Here is a 27,912-nt window from a genome sequence, read left to right on the forward strand (position 1 = left end):
CCACTACTACAATCAAGGAAGAGCTCTACAGAGGACTGACTAGTGGGATAAAGCAGCCAAACCACAACAGAGTGCATGCAACACACGCCTAAAACACTTGCTGAAGTGCCAGGCTTTAGACAGTGTTAGGATTCCTTCTTAATATAATACTCTCAGGTGCAGGACACATAACAAGCTTTTAAAACATGCAAAAGACAGAAACTTAGCCAAAATGATAAAACAGAGGAATTTTCCCCAAAAGAAAGTTCAACAAGAAATCACAGCCAGAGAATTGCCAAAACAGATATAAACAATATATGTGAACAAGAATTTAGAGTAATGGTCATAAGACTAATACTTGGGCTTTAAAAAAGCACAGAAGACACCAGAGAAACTCTTGCCTGCAGAGATCAAAGACCTAAGAACTAGTCAGGATGAATTTAAAAACGCTATCACTGAGATGCAAAGTAAACTAGTAAACTAGTTACAGTGACTAGGCAAGGATGGAAGAAGCAGAGGAGAGAATTGGTGAAACAGAAGATAAAATTATGGAAAATAATGAATCTGAAAAAAAGAGAGAGAGGAAAGTACTAGATCATGAACTACGTGATTCCTTAAACAAAATCTGTATCATAGGAGTAATAGAAGAGGAAAAGCAAAAGAAAGGAGAAGATTTATTTGAACAAATTATAGCTGAGAATTTCCTTAATCTGGGGAAGGAAACAGGCATCCAAGTCCAAGAGGCAAAGATAACTCCCTTCAAAACCAACAAAACAGGTCAGTACCATGACATATCATAATGAAACTGGCAAAATACAAAGATAAAAAGAGAATTCTGAAAGCAGCTAGGGACAAAAGGTCCTTAGCCTACAAGGGTAGACACATAAGGTTAGTAGCAGAACTGTCCACTGAAACTTGGCAGGCCAGAAGAGAGTGGCAGGAAATATTCAGTGTGTTGAATAAGAAAAATATGCAGCCAAGAATCCTTTATCCACCAAAGCTGTCATTCAGAATAGAAGGAGAGAGAAAGACTTTCCCAGACAAACAAAAACTAAAGGAGTTTGTGACCACTAAACCAGCCCTGCAAGAGATCCTACGGGGACTATGTGAGTGGAAAGACCATCAAAACAAACATGAAACCTACAGATAACAGAATGGTACTAAGTTAATATCTTTAAATTATGATTCTGAATGCAAATGGACTAAATAAAAAGGCCCAGGGTATCAGACTGGATAAAAAGACAAGATCCATGCTGTCTACAAGAGACTCATTTTATTTAATATTTAGTTTTCAGAGACAGAGAGAGAGCTACAGAGCACACGAATGCATGCTGGGGAGGGGCAGAGAGAGGGAGACACAGAATTGGAAGCAGGCTTCAAACTCTGGAGCTGTCAGCACACAGTCTAATGCATGGCCTGAACTCACAGACTGCAAGATCATGACCTGAGCCAAAGTTGGACACTTAACTGACTGAACCACCCAGGCACCCCTAAGAGACTCATTTAAAAAAAATTTTTTTTTTTTTACATTTTATTTATTTTTGATAGAGACAGAGCACAAGCAGGGGAGGGGCAGAGAGAGACGGAGACACAGAATCTGAAGCAGACTCCAGGCTCCAAGCTGTCAGCACCGAGCCCGACGCGGGGCTCGAACCCACAAACTGCAAGATCATGACCTGAGCCGAAGTTGGACACTCAACCGACCGAGCCACCCAGGCACCCCTCTGAGAGACTCATTTTAGATCTGAGGACACCTGCAGACTGAAAGTGAGGGGATGGAAAATCATCTATCATGCTAATGGACATCAAAAGAAAGCTGAAGTGGCCATACTTGTATCAGACAAACTAGATTTTAAAGACTGTAACAAGAAATGAAGAAGGGCATTATATCATAATTAAGGGATCTATCCATCAAGAGGAGCTAACAATTGTAAATATTTATGCCCCCAACATGAAAGCACCCAAATATATAAATCAATTAATCACAAAGAAACTTATTGATAATAATACCGTAATTGTAGCAGACTTTAATCTTTATTTATTTTTGAGAGACAGACAGAGTGCGAGCAGGGGAGGAGCAGAGAGAGAGGAAGACACAGAATCCGAAGCAGGCTCCAGGCTCTGAGCTGTCAGCACAGAGCCCGACGCGGGGCTCGAACTCACGGACTGCAAGATCATGACCTGAGCTGAAGTCAGATGCTCAACCGACTGAGCCACCCAGGCGCCCCTAGCAGACTTTAATACTTCATTTACAACAATGGACAGATCATCTAGGCAGAAAATCAATAAGGAACCAAGAGCTCTGAATGACACACTAGACCAGATAGACTTAACAGATATATTCAGAACACTTTACCCTAAAGCAGCAGAATACACATTCTTCTTTAGTGTGCACATGGAACATTCTCCAAATAGATGATATTTTGGGTCGTGACACAGCCCTCAACAGGTACAAAAAGACTGAGATCATACCATGAGTATTTTCAGATCATATTATGAAATTTGAAATCAACCACAAGAAAAAATTTGGAAAGCCCCCGAAATACATGGAGGTTAAAGAACATCCTACTAAACAATGAATAGGTTAACCAGGAACTTAAAGAAGACATAAAAAAAAAAAAAATACATGGAAGCAAATGAAAATGAAAACATGACAGTCCAAACCCTGTGGGATGTAGCAAAGGCAGTCCTAATAGGAAAATACAATGCAATTTAGGCCTATCTTAAGAAAGGTCCCAAATACACAACCTAACCTTACACCTAAAGAAGCCAGAAAAGGAGCAGCAAATAAAGCCCAAATCCAGCAGAAAAGGGGAAATAATAGAAATTAGAGCAGAAATAAATGTTACAGAATCCAAAAAAATAAAAAAACAAAAACAGTAGAACAGATCAATGTTCTTAGTTATCAAACTAAGAACTGGCTTTTGGAAAAAATAAACAAAATTGATAACCCCTAGCCATACTTCTCAAAAAGAAAGGACCCAAACAGATAAAATCACAAATGAAAGACGAGAGATCACAACGAACACCACAGAAATACAAACAATTATAAGAGAACTATAAAAATCATATGCCAACAAACTGGACAATCTGGAAGAGATGGACAAATTCCCACACACACACACACACACACACAACCAAAACTCAAACGGGAAGAAATAGAAAATCTGAACAGACCCATAGCCAGCAAAGAATTTGAATCGTTTATCAAAAAAATCTCCCAAGAAATAAGAGTCTTGCGCCAGATGGCTTCCCAGGGGAATTCTACCAGACATTTAAAGCAGAGTTAATACCTATTCTTCTCAAACTATTCCAAAAAATAGAAATGGAAGGAAAGCTTCCAAACTCATTCTATGAAACCAGCACTACCTTGATTTCAAAACCAGAGACCCCACTAAAAAGGAGAATTACATGCCAATATCCCTGATGAACCTTGATTCAAAAAAACTCAACAAGATACTACCAAATCGAATTCAACAGTATATTAAAAGAATTATTCACCACGATCAAGTGGGATTCATTCCTGGGCACAAGACTGGTTCAATATTCGCAAATCAATCAACATGATACAGCACATTAGAAGAAAGGATAGGAACCATATGATCCTGTCAGTAGATGCAGAAAAAGCATTTGACAAAGTACAGCATCCTTTCTTGATAAAAACCCTCAAGAAAGTCGGGATAGAAGGAACATACCTTAACATCATAAAAGCCATATATGAAGGCCCACAGCTAATATCCTCAATGGGGAAAAACTGAGAGCTTCCCCCCTCAGGTCAGGAACACAATAGGGATGTCCACTCTCACCATTGTTGTTTTACATAGTGTTGGAAGTCCTAGCCTCAGCAATCAGACAACAAAACGAAATAAAAGGCATCCAAATTGGCAAAGAAGTCAAACTTTCACTCTTCGCAGATGACATGACACTACATGGAAAAACCTGAAGGATTCCACCAAAAACTACTAGAGCTGATGCATGAATTCAGCAAAGTCGTGGGATATAAAATCAATATACAGAAATCAGTTGCATTTCTATACATCAATAATGAAGCAACAGAAAGAGGTATCAAGGAATCAGTCCCATTTACAATTGCACCAAAAACCATAAAACACCTATGAATAAACCTAAGCAAAGAGGTAAATGATCTGTACACTGAAAACTATAGAAAGCTTATGAAAGAAAATGAAGAAGACAAAGAAATGGTAAAATATTTCATGTTCATGGATTGGAAGAACAAATACAGTTAAAATGTCAATACTACCAAAGCAACCTACATATTCAGTGCAATCCTTATCAAGATAACATAAGCATTCTTCACAAAACTAGAACAAAGAATCCTAAAATTTGTATGGAACCACGAAAGACCCCAAAGAGCCAAAGTAATGCTGAAAAAGAAAACCAAAGCTGGAGGCATCACAATCCTGGACTTTAAACCATAAAAACAAACACATAGACCAATGGACTAGAATAGAGAACCCAGAAATGGACAAATAAATGGCTAACTAATCCTTGACAAAGCAGGAAAGAATATTCAATGGAAAAAAGACAGTCTCTTTAGCAAATGGTGCTGGGAGAACTGGACAGCAACATGCAGAAGAATGAAACTGGACCACTTTCTTACACCATACACAAAAATAAATTCAAAATGGATGAAAGACCTAAATGTAAGACAGGAAACCATCAAAATCCTACAGGAGAACGCAGGCAGCAACCTCTTTGACCTAGGCCACAGCAACTTCTTACTCAACATGTCTCTGGAGGCAAGGGAAATAAAAGCAAAAATGAACTATTCGGAACTCATCAAGATAAAAAGCTTCTGCACAGCAAAGGAAACAATCAACAAAACTAAAAGGCAACCAACAGAATGGGAGAAGATATTTGCAAATGACATATTAGATAAAGGGTTAATAGCCAAAGTCTATAAAGAATTTACCAAACTCAACACCCAAAAAAACAAACAATCCAGTAAAGAAATGGGCAGAAGACATGAAGAGGCGCTTTTCCAAAAAAGACATCCAGATGGCAAACAGACACATGAAAAGATGCTCACCATCACTCATCATCAGGGAAATACAAGTCAAAACCACAATAAGATATACCACCTCACACCTGTCAGGAGGGCTAAAATTAACAACTCAGGAAACAACAGATGTTGGCAAGAATGTAGAGAAAGAAGAACCCTTTTGCACTCTGGTGGGAATGCAAACTGGTACAGCTACTCTGAAAACAGTATGGAGGTTCCTCAAAAAATTAAAAATAGAACTACCCTACGACTCCGCAATTGCACTACTAGGCATTTATCCAAAGTATACAGGAGTGCTGATTCAAAGGGACACATGCACCCCAATGTTTATAGCAGTGCTATTAACAATAGTCAAATTATGGAAAGAACACAAATATCCGTCAATTGATGAATGGATTAAGAAAATGTGGTGTATATATACAGTGGAATATTACTCAGAGATTAAAAAGGCTGAATGCTTGCCATCTGCAACAATGTGGCTAGCACTGGAGGGTATTATGTGCTAAGTGAAATAAGTCAGTCAGAGAAAGACAAATATCATGATTTCACTCATATGTGGAATTTGAAAAACTCAACACATGAACATAGGGAAAGTGAAGAAAAAATAAGATAAAAACAGAGGAGACAAACCATAAGAGACTCTTAAGTACAGAGAACAAACTGAGGGTTGCTGGTGGCGATGGAGTAGAGGTTAAATGGGTGACAAGCATTAAGGAGGGCACTTTTCAGGATGAGCACTGGGTGTCCTTATGTAAGAGATGAAATCACTGGGTTCTACTCCTGAAGCCAAGACTACACTGTATGTTAACTAACTTGAATATAAATTTAAAAAAAAAGGAAAAGGAAAAAAAAATGAAGGTGTTAGAACTTGGTGACAAAGTAGTGTATCATACAGGTCTCCTTAGAGACAGAATTCAACTTTTTTTTTTTTTTTTCCTTATCTCTAACACTGAAAAACATCAAACTGTTTGAAGGACAGTGTAGGGAACATTAATCTAAAAGGAAACAAGGTGGAGTTCTAGTGACTGACTGTAATCATATGAAATTATTAAATTTCTTGCTGTTAATCTCCATGCAAAGGGCTAACTCTGACCCTAAGAAATGAAAGCCACTTATCAACGCTTCCTTTGATGTACTGGCCAAGGCAAAACCCAGTATTTTGCTTGCTCATTGTGCCAGACCCAGTATCAGTTTAATGACAGCAATTCTCTATGGTTAGCATTCCTGGGAGTTCTAGGGGTGATTATAGGGAGGCATTTGTCTTGAACCAAAATGAAAAGTGCCTAATAATAGTCATAAAAAGCTGAGTAAATTCAAAAGCTTTAATTGCTGAAATTTACCCTCACTTCCCTGATAAGGGCATGAGATTATATCTATAGGCATCAGGCTTATTACAATCTGGGGAAATAATCATTACTTACCCAGCAAAATCAAAGCATTTATCTCTTTATGCTGCTCTGTACAAGTAGAAGCCTGAAAGCAGTCCCTTTGAGCTGCCTGTTCAGCAATGACTAACTTTTCAGTCTGTTTAGGAGATTCACCTCCAATATGGGATCCCTCCCACTAAATCAGACTTCCTCTTAAAGTGGTCAGATAGGTAGTCCTTAAAAACAACTCTAGAATTTCTGTTCCCCTTACCTCATAAAACTTTTTTAAGGAGCCCACCAGGCATAGCTTCAGGCTATCCACAATCTCCTGATGAGGCATCTGGAACACCACTCGTGAATACCATTTTGTGAGTGTGCTGTGGAGGAGGTAGTAAAGAGAGAGAGAGAGATGAACACACACTCACAGAGGAAGGCTCACAGTCTGAATGTCAGCACAGAGGCGCCTCTATGCACCGATACGGTATCTAGTAAAGTCATTTATGTTACAGATAAAAACATACGTTAATATGAGAAAAGATATATATGTAAGTCATACACAGAATGTAAAAATATAGGCATAATTGTGGTATTTGATACAAAACTGCTTCCAACTGAAAAAATTTCAGATATCCACCAACAGAGGACTAGTTAAATAGTGTTCTGGCATACAATAAATTCCATGCAGCAGTTAAAAGGAATTGGTTGAGATTCTTTGTATTGATATGTGAAAATATCTGCAATATACAATTTAAGTACATAAAACAAGAAATAGCATACATAGCAATATGCCATTTTGTAAACATACGTGCACCACCTATACGTGTTACTATGCACATAAGTGAGAATTTGAAAAGTATATATACTTCAAACCTTTGGTGGTGGTCAATAAAAGATGGTCCACGAGGAACCTTCACTTTCTAAATTTCTGCAGGTATCTGCATGAACAGGTCTTGTTTTTAATCAGAACAAACAAAAAAATCCCTCATTCCTGGGGGGAAAAAACACCAAGACAGAGCCCCCATTCTGAAGAAGACCAGACCACATTTGAGGCAACAAACTTACAGACCTGACAAGCTTGCTAAACAGGCTGCATAAACTAATAGAAAGATAAAGGAGAAAATAGAGTTAAGTATTCTTTTCTAAAGTATACTTTTACTATAATACAAAATATTCAAAAAGTATTTGCTAGATTTACAATAAGATTAGGCATCAAAATGAGGTAACCAAACAAAATGGAACTGAGTAGACTTACAGATTGATGCTTGCAACAAAGCCAACCACGGAGCGCATGCCTCGGTTGGGGTCATGGTAAACATCCATCCCAATCACCATTAATTGTTTCTGGGTTAGAAAACAAAAAACAAACCAGAAAAACCAAGCAATCCATCACCCCATCTTCAATTATTATCTGAACCCCAAAAGCAACATATGAAAATGAATTCTGGAGGAAGAAAGAGACTGTAATCAACTTGACATTTTTTTTAAACACTATGAATAAGTCAGAGATGTAGAACAAGGTCAGCATGCTTTTCCTGTAAAGGATCGTACAGTAAATAACACTGGGCTTTGTGAGCCACAGTCTCTGTAGGAACTGCTCAATTTTGTCTGTCATTACAACAGAAGAGCAGCCACAGTTAGTCTGTAAAGAAGTATAGCTATATTCCAATAAAACTGCATTTAAGGACAATGAAAATGGAATGTCATATAATTTTCATGTGTCAGAAAATATCAGTCTTATTTTTATTGGTTTCAACTAAGGTTATAGAAACCATTCTCAGGACGTGGGCTACACAAAAGCAGGCCATGAACCATTTAGACCACTAAGCATGGAGAATAAGGATAACTCTATGAGGAAAACTAGGAAAATAGCTAGGTAGAAGTCTCTGGAGAGCTAAATTGAATGAAGAAAACATCTCAGCATCACTCACCAGAGGAATATCCACTCCCCAGAGCTCACCACCCAATTTACAATTAATCTGAAGTAAAATTTTCTGGGCCACACTCCGAAGCCTGGTTGGCTGACCAATGGTTCGAACATTGATGACCTATAATAAAGGGGTGTGGAGAAAGGGGACACTATAAGCCTGTCAGACGATATAAACAAGCCTGAAGTAAACACCACATTTGTTTAAGAAACCCCAGTTAGCAGGCAATACACTATGCATGACTAGCTCTAATTCTAGGATTTCTATGTAGGCATGCACGCGCACACACAACACACATCAAAACAAAAAGACAACCAAAACCCAAAAACTTTCAAAAGGATCTCACACAGAATAAATTAAACAAACAAACAAACAAACAAACAAACCTACTTAGGATTAACAGCTTTCCCCTTTCAGAGTGAAGCCTATACTCTCAGAACCCAGTCATGTGAAACCACCCAGCAGCTCACTCTCTGAACCAGCAAGAGTACTCATTTGTGGATATGAAGGCAGTATTTATTTACAAAGAGCCTCTGCTTTTCACCAGGTTACTCTAGTAAGGGGAACTTTCCACCAGAAAGGTTACACATGATGGCTTCTAATAGTAACTTCAGTTTTTGAACATCTGTACCCCTCTTTTCAAAACCTCAAGGGAGGTTATAGAGTTTCCATGTATGCCTCCTGCCTAGCTCTCCACTCACCTGTGAGGGCACAGGAGCCTGCACACAGCACAGCTTTTTAATAGCCCCATAGAGGTCGTCACGTGTTCCCATGATGATGCAAACAACCATCTGTATCTTCCTCTTGAAGAGATAAAGTACATATAAGTCAGGCTTTGGAAGTCGCAGGGGACCTTGATGGGACTCCAGCTGTGGGCAGTCTAAGAGCCTGTGAAGTCATAGGACCTTTAAGGCAAAAGGGACTGAAACAAAGAGGGTAGACACTCCAACCCCGAACAGGTCCTTGAACCTTTGCTGGATTCAGGGCTTCTTTGCAGAAATACGGGATAGAATACCATAAATTATCTAGAGGTGGCCCTGACTACCTGAGTTCTTCCCTAGGAAAATTAAGATGCCTGAACAAGGCAGGCTTGAAAATTTGCAAAGATTACTTTTTAGTTGCTGCTTTCAATTCCCTAGAATGCTTTTACCACTCTCTTCAGTAAACCAAGCACCTTATTACATTCATACCACAAAACTGAGCAAACATGGAATGCAATACCACAAGAAAAGATTCAGAGCCAAGCACAAAGAAATGAAGCTATTGCCAAATCTGTAAGTGGCTTTTCCTAACTTCCTGGTTAGGAGAGAGAATGATATTGCCAGCAGCATATCTCATATAAACATCTGTGATCCCTCACCATTTAAGAGATCCAACACTGGAAACAGAGGATCTTTCAGCATAAATAAAGAAAAGTAGCACGGAAGGGAAATGAAAGTGCCAATCCTTTATGCCAGAAACAGCTATTAATGGTAAATCAATAATATATTATTCCAAATCAAGATTAGTGTTAGATTAAGACTTCTCAGAGAACACACGTTCCAGCAATCACATCAAAGAACTTCTGAAGTCACGTAGAACACAGGCTGCACACTGGGAGCCTATGGGTTGGATCTATCAAACACATGTAGCTTTTTAGTCCCTGCAATGAGTTACATGTTGTTTTTTTTTAATTAACATTTAAACATATGGAGGGGCACACACATACAAATCCAGATTTTTTGCTTCTACTGAAAAACAGATAAATAAAAAATTAATTTGATAATGCTGGGCTTTTATCTGCAGTCATGGGGTTGATTACTCTCTTAAGTTCACTATAGTCCCCTCCTAGCCCACTACACTTGTGTTTCTCATCTGGCTCCTGCAGACATGTGTGGGATAATAAATAAATAATAATAATAAATTAATGAGTAAATAATAAAAATAATAATAAAAAATAATAAAACAGCATGCCCTAAAGATGACAAAGAGACAGTAAGACCAAGATGAGTTAAGTTTGGTAAACATGAATGAAACTTCTATCCATGCTGCATGAAAACTGTTGGCAGTACACTCTTCTAAAGAGAACATGAACAAGTATGAGATGGGGGAGTTGATGCACTACACTGGGCAATTCTTCTGAAAGCAGAGCAGAATTATCAATGATCAGGCTCAGGGGGTAGCCATGGCAGAGTACAACTAGCATGGGGAACCAGAAGGAAATTACAAAGACAGAATATGAGGGTGCTGCTCTGGGTGATAACCCAGAGTTGGGGATCAGAGAGATCCCAGAAAAATCTAATTCCAGTACTGATCTCACAACAATGGACTCTTCAAGTCAAAGACTAATTACTTCCCAAAACATTTGCTCTGCTTTTGTTCCTTAAGCTTCTTCCTCCGTTTTGTGTGCAAACAGGTAAGAACCGCAGGCTTGAACTACTGAGTTATGAGTGCTATGACCTGCTCAGCTGCAGCGCTCACAATCAGCTATCAGGACCGAGCTGATGGCCCAGGTGCCAGGTTCATCACCAGAGCAATTCAAATCTTAAGCCAGACCAGACCATGACAGTGCAGTACTGAATTGTGCAAAATGGCACTGGGCCCAAAAAGTTGCTTTCTGAGCACAACATGTTCTATACAGATAACGAACTAGAGTTAAGTCAGCTATTCTCTCCGTCAATTACGTGAAAAAACAACACCAGAGTGAGAGAGACTACTGCCAACATAGAATGAGAGAATCAATTAACCAAAGGGCATGAAGACTACTTGGTATAGTATTTCATGTGTACATGAGTAAGACACAGATTTCTGGACATCATAAACAGCAGACTGATAAGCAAGATAATTTAAAATCAAGTATGCAACAATTTTAAAACAAGCATTCTACTCATATACTCAAATTAGTTTATTACCTCAACTCCTAGCATGGATTGAATGGTTCTGACATAGGTCTCAATTCGATCATCCTTTAGTTCAACCCAGGCTGGTGGGCTGAGGCGCATACCAATGGGGCCAGCTATCTTTTCCAACATATTAACCAGTTCTCGGGCCTGATCCATTGCTCTCTTTGGGTAAAACAGTGCCCAGAAATGCATGGGGACCTAGGAATAACCACAAGCTATTTTTAGCACTTCCCACAACTTAAACACTCCAAACTCACACCCAGGAGATATTAGTCTAGAGAAGAAACTGCTTTTAATTCTCTTTTGCTTGAGTCCTTTTTGATCTAATTCCTATAACTAACATAGTTGTGGGTGATAAGTAAACTGTGGCATACTCCCACAGTGGAACACTGTACACTTGTAAGTACACTTTTCCTTTAAATATATTTCAATAAAAAGTTTTAGAAACAGATGTACTTTATGCATGGCCAAAGAGACCACATTAGGCAAAAACATTTAAAAATACTGATACACAATTTTGTTCTTCAGTTCTCTTGGTGGGAGACTGTTTTAATTACTTCTTTCATGGATAAAAAACATCTTCAAGGAACTCCCAGGGAAAATCCAGGAAGATAAAGGAAAATAAATGGAAGACTGGGTACTAGGCCTGCACTATATGAATTACCATAGCAATCTATTTCCTTTTCCTAAGTCTATGGCCAACCAAAGTGCTTCCCTCTAACAACTCATCAATTTGCTCTATTTGAAGGACCCCTGTTTAGCAGATAATTCAGGATGGGAATTCAGTTGGTACTCTCCCTCAAAAAGAAGACACTGAATCATTCCTGCTTTCTAATTTCCATATTTTTAGTAATACTGGTCCTCTCTTCACCACCTTAAAAGTCACTTACAGTCAAGATGGAAAGGTCTCTGGTTACTTCCTTAATCCAGTTTAGTTCCTGAGATGTGATAAATGAAGTATTTCTTAAGTTAATTCTTTCCATTGGCAGAACACGTCCTTCAATCTATAACAGAAAACAAAGTACACATGACATGAGTCATTTGCAAACACTAATTTAGGAAAAAACACTGACGCTGTTCTCTCTTGGGCCTTGTCAACTCCACTGTATAGACCTGTTCCTGGTATAATGCCTGAGAATGGCACAAAAATGAAACTGCTAGCAATGAGTCCAGGTCAATAAAACCCTGGACAAATACAGGTAAAATTTTTATAGGCAAGGCTTTTTAATTATTGAAGTTTCCAACATGGTCTCCCAAAACAAGGATTAGAAAGCATTATCTCTTTAGAAGTAGACAATGCATATAAAACAACTATAATTTCAAGATAAATAGGAATATAATCTTTAAAAATATTTTAAGGGACAAATTGCAAGTAGAAAATTAAAAGTAAAATTTCTTTTTTTAAAAAGAGTTCTTTTAAAGTTTATTTTGAGAGAGAGAGAGAGAGAGAGAGAGAGCGAGCACGCGCACATATGTGCAGGGCAGAAAGAGAGGGAAACAGAATCCCACGCAGGCTCCACACTGTCAGCGCAGAGCCTGATGTGGGGCTTGAACTCACAAACTATGAGATCATGACTTGAGCCAAAACTAGACACTTAACCAACTGAGCCATCCAGGTGCCGAAAAGTAAAATTTCTCAATAAGGCTGAACATAAACTATACCTACTACTATACTCTAAAAAGAAAAGCAGGCAGGAAAAGACATAAATATAATGAAAGAACAAATTAAAGTTAGGAATAAGTCAATCAGATCTAAATATCCAAACACAGGAAAATAATTTAGTTGATATAACAGCATAATGAACTATTTTGCAAACATTGCAATCACTTTTCTATAATTTATTTTTTATAATCTACATCCAAGTTAGTTAGCACATGGTGCAACAATGATTACAGGAGTAGATTCCTTAACTCCCTTACCCATTTAGCCCATCCCTCCTCCCAAAACCCCTCCAGCAACCCTCTGTTCTCTATATTTAAGAGTCTCTTATGTTTTGTCCCCCTCCGTTTTTATATTATTTTTGCTTCCCTTCCCTTATGTTCATCTGTTCTGTGTCTTAAAGTCCTCACATGAGTGAAATCATGTATTTGTCTATGACTAACCTTGCTTAGCATAATACCCTCTAGTTCCATCCACGTAGCTGCAAATGGCAAGATTTCATTCTTTTTGATTGCCAAGTAATACTCCATTGTGTGTGTGTGTGTATATATATATACGTATATACATATATATATGTACACCATTGTGTATACAATGTGTGTGTGTGTGTGTGTGTGTGTGTATATATATATATATATATATATATACATACCACATCTTCTTTATCCATTCATCCATCGATGGACATATATACATACCACATCTTCTTTATCCATTCATCCATCGATGGACATTTGGGCTCTTTCCATACTTTGGCTGTTGCTGATAGTGCTGCTATAAACATTGGGGTGCATGTGTCCCTTCGAAACAGCATACCTGTATCCCTTGGATAAATACCTAGTAGTGCAATTGCTGAGTAGTAGGGTAGTTCTATTTTTAATTTTTTGAGGAACCTCCATACTGTTTTCCAGACTGGCGGCACCAGTCTGCAGCCCCTTTGTAACAACATGTAATATGATCCTGTTTTTACAAAAAAATAAATAGTAATGTATGCATCATAAAAATTGAGTCTGGGGCGCCCACATGGCTCAATCAGTTAAGCATCTGACTTTGGCTCAGGTCATGATCTCAAGGTTCATAAGTTCAAGCCCTGCATTGGGCTCTGTACTGGCAGTGCAGAGCCTACTTAGGATTCTCTCTCTCCCTCTCTCTGCTGCACCCCCACTGCTTGCGCTCTCTCTCAAAATAAACTAAAAAAAAAAAAATCGAATGCATCTACACTTAGTGGTGATTATCTCTGGGGATGTATAATTACAGAGGATTTTTACTTTCTATGATCTCTACCATTTGCTTATTAAAAAATAACAGAGGCGGGGCACCTGAGTAGCTCAAACGGTTGAGCATCTGACTTTGGCACAGGATCTCACAATCCGTGGGTTTGAGCCCTACATTGGGCTCAGAGCCTGGAGCCTGCTTCAGATTCTGTCTCTCCATCTCTCTCTGTCTCTCCCCTGCTTGCACTCTCTCTCTCCCAAAAATAAATAAACATTTAAAAAATTTTAATACAAAAACGTAATAACAGGGGCGCCTGGGTGGCTCAGTCAGTTAAGCATCTGACTCCGGCTCAGGTCATGGTCTCACAGTTCGTGAGTTCAAGCCCCACATCAGGCTCTGTGCTGATAGAGCGGAGCCAGCCTCAGATTCTGTGTCTCCCTCTCTCTCTGCCCCTCCCCTGCTTACACTCTCTCTCTCTCTCCCAAAAATAAAAAACATAAAAAATTAAAAAAAAATATATCTACTTATTTCATCTATAATCAAAAGAAATTTCAATGATTTAATTACCATTATCAAAATCTAACATAAATAACAATGCCCATATTAGCAAGAGTGTAAGGAATCAAACTCATGATATGAAAGTAAAAACTTGAACCTTAAACCTTGAAACTTGAGCCTAGAAGGCAACTGGCAATATACAACAAAAGCACTAAAAACATAAGTGTCCCCTGACCTAATAATTCCACTTCCATAAATTTGACTATGAAAATAAACATGTAAAAAGATTCAATTACAAGGCTCTTCATTGAATAACTATTTCTAACAGAAAAATACTAAATTCAATTTGAATGTAAAAGAAAAGGAAATTGTTAATAAACTATCTGGCAGCCATTAAAATGTTCAGAAAAATATTAAATGACATGGAAAAACTGAGGGGAAAAAAGGAAACTATATGAATACATGCTATGTGTGAGGGTGCGTAAGCATGTAAGCATGCACAGACACACACACAAATCCAATGAAGGTCATGTACCAAAATGTTAAGAGTAGTTATCCCGATACAGCAAGATGAACTTTTTTCTTCTTTGGTTTATGTTTTCTATGTCTTCAAATTGACACTTAATAACACGAAAACATGTTCAGGATATGATATTAAATGAAAAAGAAGATGTAAAACCATACACAATATAATCACAACTTTGTAAGAAAAAGATTTATTCTTACAGAAAAATGTGTAGGGAAAGGAAATACACCAAAGTATATTTTATGTTATTTTGTTATGTTACGTTATTTATTTATTTTTTGAGAGAGAACATGTGTGAACAGAGGAGGGGCAAAGAGAGAGAGAGAGAGGGAGAGAAAGAGAATCTTAAGTAGGATCCGCGCTCAGCTCAGTACAGAGCCCGACACAAGGCTTGATCCCACAACTTCGAGATCATGACCTGAGCCGAAATAAAGAGCTGGACACTTAACCAACTGAGCTACCCAGGTGCCCCTGAAGTTATCTTTTATAAATATCTAAAATAAGTCACCGAGATATCATCTTTGGATGATGAAATTACTGATGTTTTTATTTCTTTATGTTTTCTAAAATTTCAAATTTTCCTTATTCACTATCCATTACTTTTATTAAAACAGAGAAAAAGAAATTTAAAAATTTTTTTTTTAACATTTCTTTATTTTTGAGAGAGAGAAGAGTGTGAGCAGAGGAGGGGCAGAGAGAAAGGGAGACACAGAATCTGAAGCAGGCTCCATCCAGGCTCCAAGCTGTTAGCACAGAGCCCGATGTGGGGCTCGAACTGTGAGATCATGACCTGAGCTGAAGTTGGACGCTTAACTGATTAAGCCACCCAGGCACCCCGAGAAAAAGAAATTTTTAACAAGGAGCCAATTCAAAATGCAAAAGAATTACAGAAAAGACAGAATTAATTATTTTGGTATAATCTCAAAAGCAGGTGAAAAATAATAACAGCTAATGTTTACTGAGCACCTGCTATGTGTCACATATTATACGAAAGATGGTACCATTTAAATTTTTATAATTCAATCATTATCATCATTTTATAGATAAAGAAACTACAATATGCTATGCAACTTGTTCAAAGTAATTAAGATGGCAAGTGGTAGAGCTGAGATTCAAAGCCAAATAAAATTTTTTTTTAATGTTTATTTTTGACAGAGAGAGAGAGACAGAGGGGGGAGCTGCAGAGAGAGAGGGAGACACAGAAGCCAAAGCAGGCTCCAGGCTCTGAGCTGTCAGCACAGAGCCTGACGTGGGACTTGAACCCACAAACCCTGAGATCATGACCCGAGACAAAGCTGGATGCCCAACCGACTGAGCCACCCAGGTGCCCCCAGATTCAAAGACAAATAAGCAGATACTGAAGGCCAAGGACTCTACCATCTCATGCTGCCTCTGTCCTACGGATCACACTGCATAAAATACAACATAGCAGATTCCAGCAAACCGCAGGTAGAAAGGGCTGAAAGAAAATTCGATTGTGTAAGACTAAGACTCTCTATGCCTACAGAAAGCATGACAATAGTATATTCAAAGAATCACAAGTTACTTCTTGGAGAAGAAAAAAAAAAGAAAAGGACATACAGAACGTTAAGAATTATTTGGGTTGGAAACCTGAAAATGAGGTAAATTGTAAGTCAATATTCCTTGTGCCATCTGCCTGACTAAAAATTAACACCTCGGAGCCCTGGGAAATATAGAAGAAAAATCTGTAAGAGCCAGTAGCAAATTAAGATAAGGAAATTCAAATATTAGGACTAGGACCCAAAAAAAGTGTAATAATAAAGCAAAACTCCAAAATAAAGATAAGGTAGGGAGCTATCAGCCAGTTTCATTCATTAAGCTCTTAAAATTGCTAGTCAATGCTAGTTCCTACTCCACTACATCTTCCAGTTCACCTTATGTACATCCTTCTGGAGACAGAGTCCCCAGCGTGCCAATTCATTGCTAGCTGTCTCATTCTTCGAAATTCTCTGCAGCAAGCATTCCAAAGCATTATGGTGCTGTTTGGGGCTCAGGTTGATCTGCTGGGTTAAATCCTAAATAGAATTAAGACAGAGATAATGTTATAAGTATTACTTTCTCCAACATGAAGTTAAACCCCAATGTGTCTAAAACATTTCCAAAAGAAAACCTCTTTCCCACTGAAATCTGTAGAATTTTCAAATACCTCCAAGGATTTTAATAAACATCTGTCAGAAATGTGAATGAGGTCTACAGTTAAAACTTTAACCATAAAAGAATTTGAAATGTTATTGTTTCATTCTCCCATATGACCTTATCTCTTTCTCAAAGCCAGGTTCTGAATTTAAAATTCCTAAGAAAGTCTATGAAACAGGAGCAAAGGGGGCTTGATTATACCTATTTAATATTTCGGAAAAATATGGGGGAAAGCGTTCTGTACCCAGCACAGAGTCAAACATAACAGAATGGAAAATCACATCCAGTCTTAATCTTCATGTCATACTACAGAGCACTATATTTAACGTCACCATAAGACACTTTTTGTCCAATGTTTCAACAATAGGTGCTTTCTAAATGTTATTGTTGAATAAATATCTATCTAGAAGGTGTATATGAAGACTATCACATAAGTGAGTTCTTTATTTTTCTGAGACCAAAGAACAGTACAGTTGTTCCCTGCGAGGCAGTCATTAGCACCAGTCAACGTGGCTACACAGATAGCTCTGTGATCATAAAATCATTAGGTGACTGAGCCTTGTAAGGAAGGAGCCTTGACCTATGTAAGAAACAGAGAAGGAACAAAAGTAAACATGAAAGAAATCTCTTACAAGAATGTTAAGCTTCACTTCAGGCTCTTGACGATGTTACTGAAAATAGTCTGTGGCATTGGAGACAGGAATGGATCCAAGGGTAACACAGACAAGGGCTGAAAAAGTGAGGCAGCACAGTAGTTCAAGTGTGGAAAGTCCCAAGCGCTGCAGACAGAGTGGAGGCAAAGCACTCTGACTCTGGCTTCATGCTGCTGCGCACGTCTCTGCTTCTCAGCTATTTCCTACGGGGGCTGAGCCTGACACCTCCTGGACACTCCAAGACCCAAAGATAAACTTTTATCCTTTCACGTCAGCCTCTGACTTGTGGATTGCCTTTTGCTACATTATCTCCTCCACTCCTTCAAATAGACTGAAGGCTTGTAGCAATGCTAGAAAAACTCAGTGCTCTCAAAAAACCTTATGATCATATGACTAGCTTACAGTCATCTATTTGATTGGTTAGGGTTAAAACAGAGATACTTGTTTCCTTTTACCTTATAATCCAATCATTCCATTGTTCTAACACTCTTCAAAAGGGAAATCTGATCAGCTTTTTCATAGCGTGTGGGAAGGGACATTGGATCATGTTTTATAGAAAGGAGAACTGGAGGCTGGAAGAACAGACCTACCAGGTGATGCCACAAACCTGCCCAGGTCTAGCTCAAGCTGCTATCAAAAAGGACTTCCATTCAACATGGGCAGTTCTCACCTTCATGGCTCTGAAGTCCTTCTTCATCTTCTCAGGGATTCCAGTCATGAATGAAAGCTCAGGCAGCAGCAGGATTTCGCCTTTCAGCAGCTTTGAAGAGAGAATGGAAAGCAAAAATAAGGAAGTAGAAGATTGTCTTGTTCCTGTGACCTGACAGACATGCCATGCTCATGGCTGGGCCTGCAGGGACATAACTGGCACACTAGGGAACATAAAACCCCAAAGAAGAGGGCAATGAAACACTGCAAGTATTTTACCCTTTTCCCTTCAGTCACAATACTTTGAGCCTGTTGTATTAGGTAAAGGGAAAAAAAAATATTTTTTAATGTTTGTTTATTTTTGATACAGAGAGAGACAGAGTACAACCAAGGGAGGGGCAGAGAGAGAGGGAGACATAGAATCCGAAGCAGGTTCTAGGCTCCAAGCTGTCAGCACAGAGCCCCATGCTTGAACCCAAGCTTGAACCCATGAACCATGAGATCATGACTTGAGCCAAAGTCAGAACCCTAACCAACTGAGCCACCCAGGCACCCTGGTAAAGGGGAAAATACTGATATGGTAAAAAAGAAAGGAAAAACTAGAAGAAAACAATCTGTCCCTCTTGGGCCTCCATACAAGCTAAGGTGATACCTCCATCTCATCTAACCCATTGATCTTCAGCTTTCTCACCTCAGACCGAGGAATCAGTATCAAGGCACTTTCCCCTGGTCCCTAGCCCTGTTTGTTAAATGTCTACAACTTCCCTAATGGATGCAGTGCTCTAATCTTTAGCAGCAAATTCTTTCTTCCTTAACCTAACTTGCTCATATGGATACTTAGCTCCTCACTACAGGGACTTCAAAAGCAAGTCCTAGCCGTGCACAGCATTCCCCAACCACATTGTAACTCTGCTCCAGGGTCCCCAGCACCATGGATGAAGATGAAGAACTTAAGCTGGAAGTACAAATCTGACACTCCCCACTCACCATCCCTTGGTTATTCTGTCTCTCACTGGGCCTGTGGATCAGCAGTGGCTGGTCCTCTTCCTTAATTGTGATCCCATAGTTTTTGCTAGAGCAGGGCACAGGCAGGAAAACATTTCAGAAGCAGCATCACTACTCTTAACAGCAACACAGTCTGACTCTCCTAACTAGCACTGAGGCACACAATTTGCATAATACCCTTGTCAAGAATCCACTAGAAACTCATCATAGCGTATTTATAGCTGGAAAAGGCAGGCTCAAGTTAACACTGCAATTAAATGGAGGAGAAATTGTCTAATAGTCCAGGGAAAAATTTGCTTAAAACTGTATCAGGTTGAAGGCTTGGGCAACTGGAAAGGCAAAATGATAGTCAAATGATTAATGACTCGAATTTCATCTCTCCAACCAGACTTCTAAACCAGCAAAAGAAATATAATTCAAAGCCCTGGCATTAATTTATAAAGTAACTTCCAAATGCACTAAAAGAAATGAAATTGTAAGGGTAGCATATTCAAATCAAATCCCACAAACAAACTCATTCAACCTTAGGTGTATTACCAATCCAATTATTTTAAAAGTGTCCTGCTGTTTGCTACTATGGAACTCAATATCCTGCAATAGAATGGTAGATTACATTCCACACCCTCCCAAAGGCACAAGCCCAGTCAGTCTCTTCTTTCCACCTGTAGTATTCCAAGAATGTGATCTCCTTCCCATCAGACATTGTGAAGCTATCTTTTGGTGTCTTATTCCAATCCACATCATCAATGCGATAGGTACGATTGTTGTATCGGGTTATAACAATATTGCCAACCAGAAGCTTAGTGCACTCATCCTGGAAGTTTTCTTTGTTCTGCTGATACATGGCATGCCTTTGGAAAGAGACAAAAGACTGGTCATCATATTTGTACATGCAGAGCACAGTGAAAAGGATAGGGGATGCAAGTAAGTACCTCAGGGATATGATCACAGCTATATAGCACCGGAAGGCTCCAGCTGTCTCTTTAAAGAGATAGGACTCTCATCTCTTTTCTTTTTAACATTACCAAAAAAATCAAAATCAATAAAAAATAGTGAAAAGGTAAAAGTCAAAAACAGCAACTACAAATTAGTAAAATTCATAGTTTGCCTTCAAAAAGGGTATTTATTCAAACAAATCAAACAAAATAATTATTTTGTATCATCATTATTAGGATAGTCTACAGTGGAACAACAAAACATTCTTTCAACTATATTTGCCCTTTTGAGCTAATGGAAAGGATTACAAATACCTATCATTATACAGCACTGGTGAAGATGCTGAAGATGCAGATGAGCAGACTCACCATAGGCAAATGTACCCTCAAGGTAACCTCTAAACAATGCCGTGAACAAGCCAACACAGGTAACTCGCAGGAAGCATGTGTGAATATGCCCAGGGAGTCCAGGAAAGTTTACAGAGGCAGCTGATACTTGAGGAAGCAATCTGCCAAGCAGAAATGCCAGGGGGCAGAGGAATGAGTGACACTCCAGGCAGAGGCAGCAGTATGCAGGGGACAAGCAGGGATCTGGGGATGGGGAGGACAAGGAGGTGGAACAGGGACAGAAGATGGTAAGCACAGGCTGAAGATAGGCAGGGACCAGATGTGAATGTCCTTGTAAGTCAAGGATCGGAGCTTGGACTTTGTTCTGTGGGTCAGTGTCACCCAGGGTATATTCTTCAGAAACACGGATCCCTTGAGAAGTTGTGAGAAGTGTGGAAAAGGTTGTACAATCAAAAAAGTTGAGTCCATTCTGCATATTATAAGCCCTGCTTAGAGATTCACTGCATACATTAGCATATCAGGCTACTAAAGAAACGTACTTAGCTTGATTTACCTCCAATGTATTTAACCAGATTCCTCCCACCTTTTTCCTTTTTACCTCACAGAATGAACATTCAGTTCATTACCACTCTGGATAATTAGTGTCCTGCAGAACTCTCCCTAAGAAAGACTATAGTAAATGATGAAAATCAGACACCTGAAGCAGTTCAACATTGATGACAGACCCAGGGCCAAAATGCTTGGGTTCAAATCTTGTGTCTTACACTTACTAGCCTATGAAACTTTTGAGCGAGTTACTGCTCTTTGTGCCTTGGTTTCCTCATGTGAAAGTGGGTCAGTGAAAGAACCTAACTCATAGCGTTGTTGAGAGAACACAATGACTTTATATAAATGAAGCGTTGAGAACAGTGCCTAGCACAGATAATAGAACTGTGTTAAGTGCTTGCAAATATCATCTCCATCATTGCCGTTAGTGCTTGATACATGCCGGATGCAGTGTGAGTGAGTGTGTGTGTGTGTGTGTGTGTGTGTGTGTGTGTGTGGTCTTATTCTGTCTGCTAGGTTAAATACAGAGGAGAGATGGCTACAAACACAGTTCGCTATACATATGTAGCTGTGGAAATCAAAAGTAACCACTAGTATAGAATCTATATTCAAACACTTTTTAAGCTGTAATTTATTTTCAAAATCTTCCATGACAGTTTTTAGTATTCTCTCACCAAAGCCCATTCCCCTAATCATTGTCTTTGCATTAGAAAAGGTATGTGGAAGATGTGGAAGAGGGAGGCCCAATCAAGAAAAAGCTAAAAATGGACTGAGGAAGGCAGGAGATAAAGAATATAGACCTATATCTTGTTACTCCAATATTCAACATTGAAAAGTAGATAAAAATCAATGATTTTTAACTGTACTATTTTACTCTGACTTCTCTACTGAGATTAAAATAAAAAATAAAAAATAAAAAATCATGCTGAAAAGAAAGCAGACCAAATAACAAAAAAACAAAAAAATGAGTCTATGCCATATAATTCTACTTACAATTTCTAGAAAATTCTAGAAAATGCAAACTTATCTCTAGTGGCAGAAACCAGATCAGTGCTTGCTGCCCATGGTGGGTAGAGAGAGGTCTGAAACAGACATGAGTAAATTTTGAGTGGGAAATGGATATGTTCATGATCTTCACTGCGATGTTTCATAGGTATATAAGTATAGTAAAACTCATCAAATTGTATACTTTAAATGTATAAGGTTGATTGTGTCCACTGTGCCCTACTAAATCTGAAAAAAGAAAAAACAGAATAGAATAAGATCCAAATGAGACTGGAATATACATTAGGATTGAGTGTCCAGTGATCACTAGTGGCATTTCAAGTTAGTGAGGGGAAATATATCATTAAAAAATGGATAAGAACACTTGCTAATCATTTACAAAATAAATTCTTATTAAGTTAATGTTAATGTGTAAGAAATTAAGTAATAAAAGTAGATGATAACATAAACATTCATATCCTCCTGGAAATTAAAAAGAAATCATCACAAACTTTGGAAAAGATAATTTTGTAGCCACAGTAACCAGTAGCCATAAAATACAGTTTAAAAAAAAATTTTTTTAAGTTTTATTTATTTTGGGATAGATAGAGAGAGAGAGAGAGAGAGAGAGTGGCAGAGGGGGAGAGAGAGAGGGAGAAAAAGAAAATCCCAAGCAGGCTCTGCACTGTCAAAGCAGAGCCTGACGTGGGGCTTGAACTCAAGAACCCTGAGATCATGACCTGAGCAGAAGTCGGATGCTTAACGTATTGAGTCACCCAGGTGCCCCTAAAAACACTTTTTTAAATGTTTATTTATTTTTGGGGGGGGGGGGGTAAATAGGGGAGGGGCAGAGAGAGAGAATCCCAAGCAGGCTCTGCACTATCAGCACGAACATGAACCGTGAGATCACGACCTGAGCTTAAGTCAGACAGATGCTCCACCGACTGAGCTATCCAGGCACCCCCATAAGATCCAGTTTTAATACATCTGTATCAAGTCACCTCTTGCAAGCTATCTAACCAATGTCAACCCCTTGTTTCTATACATTGAGGAACGCCTTAATCCAATAAGCATCCCACAGAGTACTAATCAATCAACAATAGACTGCCTGAGCAACCACTTTCTACTGCTTGCCCCTCTGCAAGACTGCCGTCCTGAACTCCATACCTCTCCAATACTCTATGTAAGGTCAGCAGTCTTTTACTGCAATAAGCAGGAACTCAGCCTTTTCTTTATTTCAGATAAAACAGAAGTCTCATCATTCTTTGGCAATTCTGAAGGTTTCACCAAGGTAACTATGGAAGCTCTTCCTCAGCAACACTCCAGGAGTTTCAGACCAACAGATGTACTCACTGGGCCTTTTGTGCTTAACTCTATTTGTCCACCAGATCTGCTGCAGTGAGTCAATCCCAACAACAAGCTGAGCTCTGACTAGTTTCGTTAGGCTTTGGTTGCCTAATGACCTTTCAGGTTAGAAGTCATTGTTTGGCAATCCCTATCAAAATAATGCCAGCATTCTTCACAGAACTAGAACAAACAATCCTAAAATTTGTATGGAATCAGAAAAGCCCATGAATAGCCAAAATAATCCTGAAAAAGAAAACCAAGCCTGGAGGCATCACAATTCCGGACTTTAACCTATATTACAAAGTTATAATCATCAAGATAGTATGGTATTGGTACAAAAACAGACACGTAGACCAATGGAAAAGAATAAAGAACCCAGAAATGGACCCACAAATATATGGCCAACTAATCCTTGACAAAGCAAGAAAGAATATCCAGTGGAATAAAGACAGCCTCTTCAGCAAATTGTGCTGGGAAAACTGGACAGCGACATGCAAAAGAATGAACCTCGACCACTTTCTTGCACCACACACACACACAAAACTCAAAATGTAGAAAGACCTAACTATAAGACAGGAAGCCATCAAAATCCTAGAGAAGAAAGCAGACAAAACCTCTTTGACCTAGGCCACAGCAACTCCTTACTCAACATGTCTCTGGAGGCAAGGGAAACAAAAGCAAAAACGAACTACTGGGACTGCATCAAAATAAAAAGCTTTCGCACTGCAAAGGAAACAATCAGCAAAACTAAAAGGCAACTGATGGGATGAGAGAAGATATTTGCAAATGACATACATGATAAAAGGTTAGTATCCTCTAAAAAGAATTTATCAAACTCAACACCCAAAAAACAAGTAATCCAGTGAAGAAATGGGCAAAAGACATGAAAGACACTTTTCCAAAGAAGACATCCAGATGGCCAATTGACACATGAAAAAATGCTCAACATCACTCATCATCAGGGAAATGCAAATCAAAACCACAATGAGATACCACCTCACACCAGTCAGAATGGCTAAAATTAACAACTCGGGCGACAACAGATGTTGGCAAAGATGCGGGGAAAGAGGAACCCTTTTGCACTCTAGTGGGAATGCAAACTGTTACAGCCACTCTGGAAAACAGTATGGAGGTTCCTCAAAAGATTAAAAATAGAACTACCCTATGACCAGCAATTGCACTACTAGGTATTTCTCCAAATGATACAAGTGTGCTGTTTTGAAGGGGTACGTGCACTGTTTATAGCAGCGCTATTGACAATAGTCAAAGTATGGAAAAAGCCCAAATGTCTATCAACTAATGAATGGATAAAAAAGATTGTGATACACACACACACACACACACACGCACATACATACAATGGAGTACTATTCAGCAATCAAAAAGAATGAAGTCTTGCCATTTGCCAATAATGTGGAGGGAACTGGAGTGTATTATGCTAAGCGAAATTAGTCAGAGAAAGACAAATATCATATGACTTAACTCATGTGGAATTTAAAATAATGAACATAAAGGAAAGGAAGCAAAAATAATATAAAAATAGGAAGGGGGGTGCCTGGGTGGCTCAGTTGGTTAAGCGTCAGACTTCAGGTCAGGTAATGATCTTCCAGTCTGTGTGTTGGAGCCCCGCGTCAGGCTCTGTGCTGACACACAGCTCAGAACCTGGAGCCTGCTTTGGATTCTGTCTCTCCTTCTCTCTCTGCCCCTCCCCCGCTCGCATTCTGTCTCTCAAAAATAAATATTTTAAAAAAAAAACACAGAAGGGGACAAAACATAAGAGACTCTTAAATACAGAGAACAAACTAAGGGTTGTTGGAGGGGGTGGTTCTGGGTGGGGGGGATGGGCTAAATGGACAAGGAGTATTAAGGAGGACACTTGCTGGGATGAGCAATGAGTATTTTACGTAGGAGACGAATCACTGGATTCTACTCCTGAAATCATTGCACTATATGCTAACTAACTTGGATGCAAATTAAAAAAGAAAAAAAAAGTCATTGTTTGGACCCAAGTCTTTGTTTTGAAAATTATTTTTGCCATTAACTTATTTTCCATTTGCTTACTTTGCTTTTGCTGTTATTTGTCTAGATGCATAAAGTCTTCTTTCATATGTTTTTGTTTTGCCCTAGATTTCCTTGTCTCTGTTAAATGTATGAGGGTGTTCTATAAAGAATGCATGGAGGCATAAACCAGATAAAGCCTGGTTCAGAGACACTTCAGAGACATCATACTTGAAGGTCCATGAATCCAGCAACCAATTTGTAAAAAAGCAAGTGGTCAAACGTTAGTTAGGAAGGCACTTCTTGTCTTGGCAATTTGTGAAAGAAGCTCACTGTGTTTATTTAGTTCAAATTCCAGGGTCAATGATAGTTGGATCACTGATCTCATGGCCCTTTCTATCTGTGCTTGGAACCTGAAATACGGTTCACAAACACACATCCTTAGACAACTTTAGTGCTTCTCTTTCTTGTTTGTCATTAAGTTTGCCTATGTCAAAGGTCTCAAACTCTGCCTGGAAGAATTTCTCCTTCCAATATAAAGGTATACCATAGTTGTTCTGATTCTGGCACTTTCCTTGATAAATGTAAAAAAAATTTTGAGTTAAAATTACAATGTCAAAAGCGCACACAGAACATTCTCCAATATATATCATATGCTAGATCATAGAACAACTTCAATAAATATAGAAGGATAGAAATACAATTCTGTTGTCTGGCCACAACAGAATGAAATTAGAAATCAAAAACAGAAGAAATTCAGAAAACTCACATATATATGGAAATTAAACAACACACTCCCCTAAATAATCAATGGATCAAACAAGAAATCATAAAGGAAATTAGAAAATATTTTGAACTAGATATAAACGAAGACACAACATACCAAAATGTACAGGATACAGCTAAAGCATTACTTAGAGGAAAATTTATAGCTGTAAAAGCCTATATTAAAAAGAAAAAATATCCCAAATAAACTAACCTTCCACCTCAAGACACTGGAAAGAGAAGAGCAAACTACACCTTAAGTATGCAAAAGGAAGGAAATAAGAGTGGGAGTTAATGAAATAGAGAACAGAAAATAAAGAAAATCAACAAAACCAAATACTGGTTTTCTGAAAAGGTCAACAACATTGACAAACTTTTAGGTAGACTACCTGTGAAAAAAGGAGACTTGGATTTCTAAAACCTGGAATTCAAGAGGGGACATCACAACTGGCTCATAGAAATAAAAAGAATTGTAAGGGAACACTTTGAACAGCAATATGCTAACAAATTAGATCACCTAAATAAAATGAACAAACTCCTAGAAAGACACAAATTACCAAAACTGAGCCAAAAATAAACAGAAAATCTGATAAATATCTAACATGTACAGAAATTGAATTAGTAATTTAAAAACTGCACACAAAGAAAAACCAAAGCCCAGATGGCTTCTCTGTTGACTTTCTACCAAGCATTCAAAAGAAAATGAATTCTAATCCTTCACAAACTCTTTCAAAAAACAGAAGAGGAAGGGACTACTTCCCAACTCTTCCTATAAGGCTGGTATTACCGAGATATCAAAATCAGACAAAGGCCTCACAAGAAAGATACAGATATTGTTTAGGAATACAGACAAAAATCCTCAACGAAATACAAGCAAACTAAATCTAGCAACATATAGAAAAAAATCATATACCATGAGCAAGTAAGATGTATCCCACGAATGCAAGGTTGATTTAATATCCAAAGATCAATTAAAAAAGGATTTTTTAAATAAAATTTATTTATTCTGAGCAAGAGAGCAAGCAGGGGAGAGGCAGAGAAAGGGGAAAGGAAGGAGAGGGAGAGAGAGAAAGAGTGAGAGAGAGAAGTCCAAGCAGGTTCTGCACTGTCAACACAGAGCCTGACGTGGGACTTGAACCCACGAACTGTGAGGTCATGACCTAAGCCAAAATCTAGAGTTGGACATTTAACCGACTGAGCCACCCAGGCGCCCTAAAAACAGGATTTTTTTAAAAAACAATCATCTCGGGGTGCCTGGGTGGCTCAGTCGGTTGAGCGTCTGACTTTGGCTCAGGTCATGATCTTGCGGTGAGTTCGAGCCCCGCATTGGGCTCTGTGCTGACAGCGCAGAGCCTGGAGCCTGCTTCTGATTCTGTGTCTCCCTCTCTCTCTGTCCCCTCCCCTGCGCATGCTCTGTCTCTCTCTCTCTCTCTCTGTGTCAAAAATAAATA

The 27,912-nt window shown here is 38.7% G+C and overlaps 1 protein-coding gene across 3 annotated transcripts in view; it reads right to left on the minus strand.

Annotated features, from left to right (window-relative positions):
- Nucleotides 1-27,912, minus strand: part of PIWIL2 (piwi like RNA-mediated gene silencing 2) — a 74,591-nt gene that overhangs the window by 32,181 nt on the left and 14,498 nt on the right. For 2 of the 3 annotated variants that reach the window (XM_053900961.1, XM_053900959.1), the window contains 10 exons: nt 20,201-20,389; nt 19,521-19,605; nt 18,556-18,645; nt 16,971-17,111; nt 12,067-12,180; nt 11,186-11,374; nt 8,996-9,097; nt 8,298-8,414; nt 7,622-7,710; nt 6,641-6,746 (listed from right to left, as the gene is read on the minus strand). In XM_053900961.1, the coding sequence (XP_053756936.1) occupies nt 6,641-6,746; nt 7,622-7,710; nt 8,298-8,414; nt 8,996-9,097; nt 11,186-11,374; nt 12,067-12,180; nt 16,971-17,111; nt 18,556-18,645; nt 19,521-19,605; nt 20,201-20,389 (1,222 nt within the window). The remainder of the gene's footprint in view (nt 1-6,640; nt 6,747-7,621; nt 7,711-8,297; nt 8,415-8,995; nt 9,098-11,185; nt 11,375-12,066; nt 12,181-16,970; nt 17,112-18,555; nt 18,646-19,520; nt 19,606-20,200; nt 20,390-27,912) is intronic. The other variant, XM_053900960.1, reaches the window with a different exon arrangement.

This window comes from Panthera pardus, unplaced genomic scaffold (assembly GCF_024362965.1).
Source record: "Panthera pardus isolate Hobbes unplaced genomic scaffold, ASM2436296v1 HiC_scaffold_13, whole genome shotgun sequence".
NCBI lineage: Eukaryota > Metazoa > Chordata > Mammalia > Carnivora > Felidae > Panthera > Panthera pardus.